Source organism: Oratosquilla oratoria, chromosome 12 (genome assembly GCF_046742065.1).
Source record: "Oratosquilla oratoria isolate Oo_2021 chromosome 12, ASM4674206v1, whole genome shotgun sequence".
NCBI lineage: Eukaryota > Metazoa > Arthropoda > Malacostraca > Stomatopoda > Squillidae > Oratosquilla > Oratosquilla oratoria.
In genome coordinates this window covers 61,651,789-61,657,986 of record NC_134788.1, presented here as the reverse complement: position 1 = coordinate 61,657,986, position 6,198 = coordinate 61,651,789, and the positions used below count along the sequence as shown (strand labels likewise).

The following is a 6,198-nucleotide window of genomic DNA, read 5'->3' as shown; positions in this document are numbered from 1 at the left end:
TGGCTTACAATTAAAGTGCATTGTGGTTGTTAAAATGTGTATATATATGTATATATATATACATGTATATATATATGTATATATATATATATATATATATATATATATATATATATATATATATTAACAAAAAGCTGAAATTGAATCGTATTTCTCACTTCTAATGAAACCAAGAAATAACAAATACCTGTATTTCTCGCTAAGTTACAACACAAACAAAACCTAGTTGTATCCTCACCTTGATTGCCTGGAGGTTTATTTCTTTTTGTACTTCTGCCCTCTACTGGCCATCTCCAGTAGTTTCTTATTGGCCAGAAGTGTTTTGTATATAGTTGTGCATCTTCCAAATGGTTTCTCTCGTTCCTCCAAGCTGATGTCTTCATTGAAAAAGCTCGCTCCGAGTGAGCATTACTGCATGGTAGGAGAATATATAAGCACTCACTTTCTTCAGACTTGTGAATGAGAACTGAGATTTATATTCACTGGACAGTTTGAGATAGCGTTCATCACTGTGGCAATCTACCATTTCAGGAGTAGTAATAATTGTGTCCACAATCCCATACTATTCATAGAAATCATCCATATTAATATCTGGATGGTTACAGGTCTTGACTGCATCACTGAATTCTCCAAAAGATACATCACTTGACAGGCCCAATTTTGATACTTTATTGTGAAAACTCTTTTCAGAGAAGTCATATCTACCACTTAAGTACTTTCTGGCCCTTTCATAGAAAACACTGAAGTTTGTTTTACATTTCTTAGCCACATCTGCAGTAAGCTGGCTAAGCTTGGTGTTTGCTGAATACCCAAAAATACAAATCCTTCATTCTCCTCTCGAGCTTGTGTGTCAGGTCAGTCATTAGCTTATATATTGGAATCATGCTGAATGATTTGGCTTCTAGTGCTTCGATAGTGTCTGAGAATAATGTAAGAGTGTGAATGAGGAAGAGGAAATAGATCTCTGACACTTCAGAGTCATTTCTTTCATCTCTGAAGCACTTCCACAGAAGTTCTTTGGGACATTCCTCTTCTCCTAAGCTCTGAAAATAACTTTATAGTGTTTTTCAGTATTGTGTCAATTGATGGCAAAAGAGATAGGCATCTAGTTACAATATATCGCAATAGATTGCATTCATCAGACTCCACAAATTCGCAGAACTTCAACTGTTGTGTTCTGCTTAATTAGATGTTTAAATGGCTGTACACCTTGAGAACAATATTTTCAATGTCAGTGTCCAGTTTTCCAGCAGCAAATTTTGTTGCATAGTGCAAAACATGAGCCAAACAGTTAGCAGCAATAATGTTGTTTTGGGCAAGTTTCAGTTTCTGATAAACACTGTTGTATTTTCCATAGTTTACAGCTGCATTGTCAGCTGTGTCTGCCGACACTTTATTCAGATCCAGACCCAACACTTCTAACTTAGACTATTATAACTGATTTGTGATAGCTTTTGATGATTCATCATTATCAGTGTAAAAGTCAAGTAACACCTGTTGCACTCCCATCTCAAAATCAAAGTATCTCAAAAGAATTGGGAAACATATTGTTGCACCTATGTTTGAAGCATCAGTTGCCATTGAAAAGTGCAAGTCATGTTCTTTTACATATTCCACGTGCTTCTGTACAGACTATGGTGCTCAAATATTTTCACACAAAGCTTTTGCTTTGGTTCTTCCACATGTTCTTACACCTTTCGCTACCGAGGAGTCACTATATACCTCTCTGTCAACTTTCGCTGCACAGTCAATGCTCCTATATGACTGGTGATGTTTTACAGTATGATACACTTTACAAAGTTCTGCAGGTGTGATTTTGTCATCCTGAGAGGATTTAGCTGAAGAAACAAATGATAGCAGTGACGAGGTGCCAGCACTGCGAGTGTTAAGTCTATGTTTGTCTGTGGCTGTGTGTCGTTCAACTGCACTCTTCCCCTAACCTACTATCTACACATCACAACGACACAGTGTACAAAAAGCATGAAACTCATCCTTTCTGCTTTTAGCAATGAATCCAATCTCTTTGGCCCAGTCAGAGTTAAACAAAGTCTTTCTTTTCAGCATTTTCAGACTCCTTAACCTCATAAATTAATTGCCAAACCACACTGCACCATGGCCACCTCAGGACTGCAGCCCAATGTATGAGATGTAAATCATGCAATTGCACGAAAACAACATTGGTCCTGTGCAGTTCCTGTCTACTTCAGCTGCTGAGTTCCGATGTTGACCTTGGCCTGGGTACTCACACATAATTTATTTGTGTAGCATTATTGTATACCTAGGGTTATTTATTTATTTATTTATATTTTTATTTATATATTCTTTATTTTTTTGTTATTTATTTGTTTATTCATTTATTTTTGCCTCACCCCAAGAAAGGAGGACAAATGCACGTCTGGCGTGAGGTTGTGCCAGATAGAGGACAAAGTTCTCAAAAGCGAGACATCTAGTCACCAAGGAAATTGAATATCATGTTGATTTACAAGTAGAATTGCTACACAGCACAAGTATTTACACAGATCACACGTAATTCATTTGAAGTGGTTGTTTTCACTGAACTATAAATCAACAAGCTGATTCCTTGGTGGGCCTTGTTATAGTAATTGATGGAAGTGAGGGGTGAATCTAACCCAACGTAGTTGTAGGTAAGGGCAGGTTAGGATATATTGATTAGAAATGATTTACTTCTCACTCAAAGATATCATAAATCAATATTTTATATTTTTATTTATAGGATTCTGGTGGTATTAGTGTGACATTTTACTTGTTTCCCCCCAAAATGGAAAACAAGTAATTTGCTGTAGAAACCAATACAGTATTAGATTATCATATATCTCTCAAATATTGATTTATGACATCCGTGATTGGTGTGTGTGTGTGTGTAGGGGCGGGGATGGAAACCAATAAAGGATTTACAAGAATCACATATTGATTCCTGGCATCTCTTATTATTGGGTGGGTGACCTCTGAAAAAAATGAAATAAAATAAGTCCAGTTATCTGTGTTATTGTGTCCATCATACTCCAATTTTCCCCCTCTTTATTTTTTTCGTTTGTAATATTTATTCATCTGCTCATGTGACTTCTTATCTATCAATTTTTATTACCTTTTCACTCCTTTTTCCAGCTTCTGTAGTTCTTCATAGTTTTCTACATTTGTTCAATCATCCATTTTTTCTCATTCTTTTCTTTTTAATCTTCTTTAGTATGAATTGTTTGTTATCTTAATTTGTTACACTTTGGTTAATGTATTTGTATATTTTTGTGATACTCCAAAAATATTAGCAAGTTATAATCTTTATATCGTAATGTTTAGAAAAAATAGTGCCATTCACCATAACCTTGAAAATGAAATATGTTGATGTACAAGATTGCTACAGGGCTCCTCCCACTATGTACCTTGTCTTTGTATTTGATGAAAGTGAGGGGTGAATCTAACCTAACCTATAAGTAATTTACTTATCACGCAGAGGGTGAGGAGGTTCTTCGAAAAACGGAAAGCAAGTGATTTATTGTAAAAATGAATATCAGAATCTCATGAATCTCTTCAACTTTGGTTTTTTAAATCCTTGATTGATGTGTGTGTAGTGGTCCTCTGCAAGAAAATTTGCAAGTATTTCTTGTTTCCAGCTGTGGTGTTGTATCCTATATCATACATTGATTTCTTTTTCTTGTGGGCTCTATCTCTTTGCATTATTTGGTCAGTCTTTTGCTTTATTATTTCCTGAATCATTTTGACTACTCCATATTATTCAGTATTTGTTCAACCTTCCATTTCTTTCTTCTTCCGTTAAACTTCTTGTTATGAAATGTTAATTCCCTTCCCTGATTTCATTTTGGTTAATGCCCCACTCTAGTTGTATTCCTTGGTGTCACTCCTATTACATTCTTTCAAAAACTTAGTTGTCATATTTATTACATAATTACTTTCAGGATGAGAGTAGCTATCAACAATTCCTGGGAAAAAGTATCTGAAGATTCACTATATTCGTCATATAAATATAATCTTGTGTCATCTGCGGCACACCTATCTCACAAGTCATCTTAAATATCACACGATGACCCACACTAGAGAGAAACCTTTTCAATGTGACCTGTGTGATGCAGTTTTCTCGACAAAGAGTAATCTTAAACGACACGGGGTGACCCACACTAGAGAGAAGCCTTTCCAGTGTGATCTATGTGATGCAAATTTCACCCAAAAAAGTCATCTCAAGTATCACATGATGACCCACACCGGAGAGAAGCCTTTCCAATGTGATCTATGTGATGCAACTTTCACACGAAAGAGTCATCTCAAGTATCACATGATAACCCACACTGGAGAGAAGCCCTTCAAGTGTGACCAGTGCGATGCAGCTTTCGTAGCAAAGTGTAATCTCAAACGACACATAGTTACCCACACTGGAGAGAAGTCTTCCCAATGTGACCTGTGTGATGCGGCTTTCTTACGAAAGAATGATCTCAGGCAACACATGTTGACCCACACAGGAGAGAAGCCCTTCAAGTGTGAACTGTGTGATGCAGCTTTCTCAGGAAAGGGTGTTCTCAAACTTCATGTGATGACCCACACTGGAGAGAAGCCTTTCAAGTGTGACATGTGTGATGCAACTTTTTCACGAAAGAGTAGTCTCAAACATCATGTGATGATCCACACTGGAGAGAAGCCTTTCCAGTGTGACCTGTGTGATGCAGCTTTTTCAAGAGGGGCTAGTCTCAAATATCACATGGTGACCCACACTGGAGAGAAGCCTTTCAAGTGTGACCTGTGTGATGCAATTTTTGCACAAAATAGTGGTCTCAAATATCATGTGATGACCCACACTGGAGAGAAACCTTTCAAGTGTGACCTGTGTGATGCAGCTTTCTCAGGAAAGGGTAATCTCAAAGGACACATGGTGACCCATACCGGAGAGAAGCCTTTTAAGTGTGGCCTGTGTGATGCGGCTTTTCCACGAAAGGATTGTCTCAAACGACACTTGATGACCCATACCGGAGAGAAGCCATTTAAGTGTGATCTGTGCGATGTAGGTTTCTTAGCAAAGGGTGATCTTAAACGACACCTGATGACCCACACTGGAGAGAAGCCTTTCAAGTGTGACCTCTGCGATGCAGCTTTCTCACTAAAGGGTAATCTCAAACAACACGTGGTGACCCACAGTGGAGAGAAGCCTTTCAAGTGTGACCTATGCGATGCAGCTTTCTCAGAACCAAGTAAACTTAGACGTCATGTGGCGACCCACACTGGAGAGAAGGCTTTTCAGCTTTGACACGGATGACTTATTTCAAACGTCACTTAATGACTCGCACTTCCTCACGAAAAGTTGATCTCGTGTGTTGCATGATGACCTATGCTGGCGAGAGGCCTTTCCAGTGTGACCTGAGTGATATAACTTTCCTGTATGATTCTACATTCAGCTATTAAGCACTGATTCACTGTTATAAACCAATTTGGTTGATGGATTATCACGTGCATACTGTCAGTCGAAGTAGTAATTTATTTACTCTCAGTTGTGAAGTTATTTGAGTGACCTTTGGCCTATTGCGTAATTGCATTTTTGCTTGTTCGTTGTTTTGTTTTTCAAAATTCTTAAGTGTTCCATTAAGTGCATGAATGTTTTTGCACTTAAGGAAAAACGTCAAAGATATTAGAAAAGTGTGCAACTGGAAGATATAGATATCTGTGCGTCATGATGGATACAATTCTGTTTACCTTAGTATTGTGTAAAGTAGTTCAGAGTACAGCATACGCCATAGTTATTTGTAATCTGTCTTACCGTATATATATATCTTCGGTAATATATTCAACAGTGTTTGATTTATCCTATAAGACACAACTCGCACACTTCAATTAAGTCTTTCCAAGAGTGATATAAGACATATGATGCATTGTTCATTTTTAATGAAGAACACAATTTATTTACTGAACTTTGTTATTGTTTGTAGCAGGAAGAATCTCTGGAGTCAAGTAGATTTGATTGTGCTTGTTCTTCTTTAGTACCTCCTGAGACAGAATTTCATGGTCTGATCATTCCTGAAATAAATACGACATCTCCATGACAAAGGATTACAAATGCGGAGTATGCCGACAGGAGACCTTTTGGTCCGTAACTAGGTCGGATGTGGAAAAAAGTAATGACAATAAATAAAAACATACTATTATAGATAATAAAAGATGCATAGGTATAGTTAGATAAAA

At 37.2% G+C, this 6,198-nt stretch overlaps 1 protein-coding gene across 1 annotated transcript; it reads left to right on the top strand.

Moving 5' to 3' along the window:
* The first annotated feature begins 3,860 nt into the window (after positions 1–3,860).
* Positions 3,861–5,771, top strand: LOC143030826 (uncharacterized). The gene has a single exon (XM_076194043.1). It carries the CDS (start codon positions 4,058–4,060, stop codon positions 5,267–5,269), a length of 1,212 nt encoding a protein of 403 aa, XP_076050158.1. The 5' UTR covers positions 3,861–4,057; the 3' UTR covers positions 5,270–5,771.
* Positions 5,772–6,198: the final 427 nt, after the last annotated feature.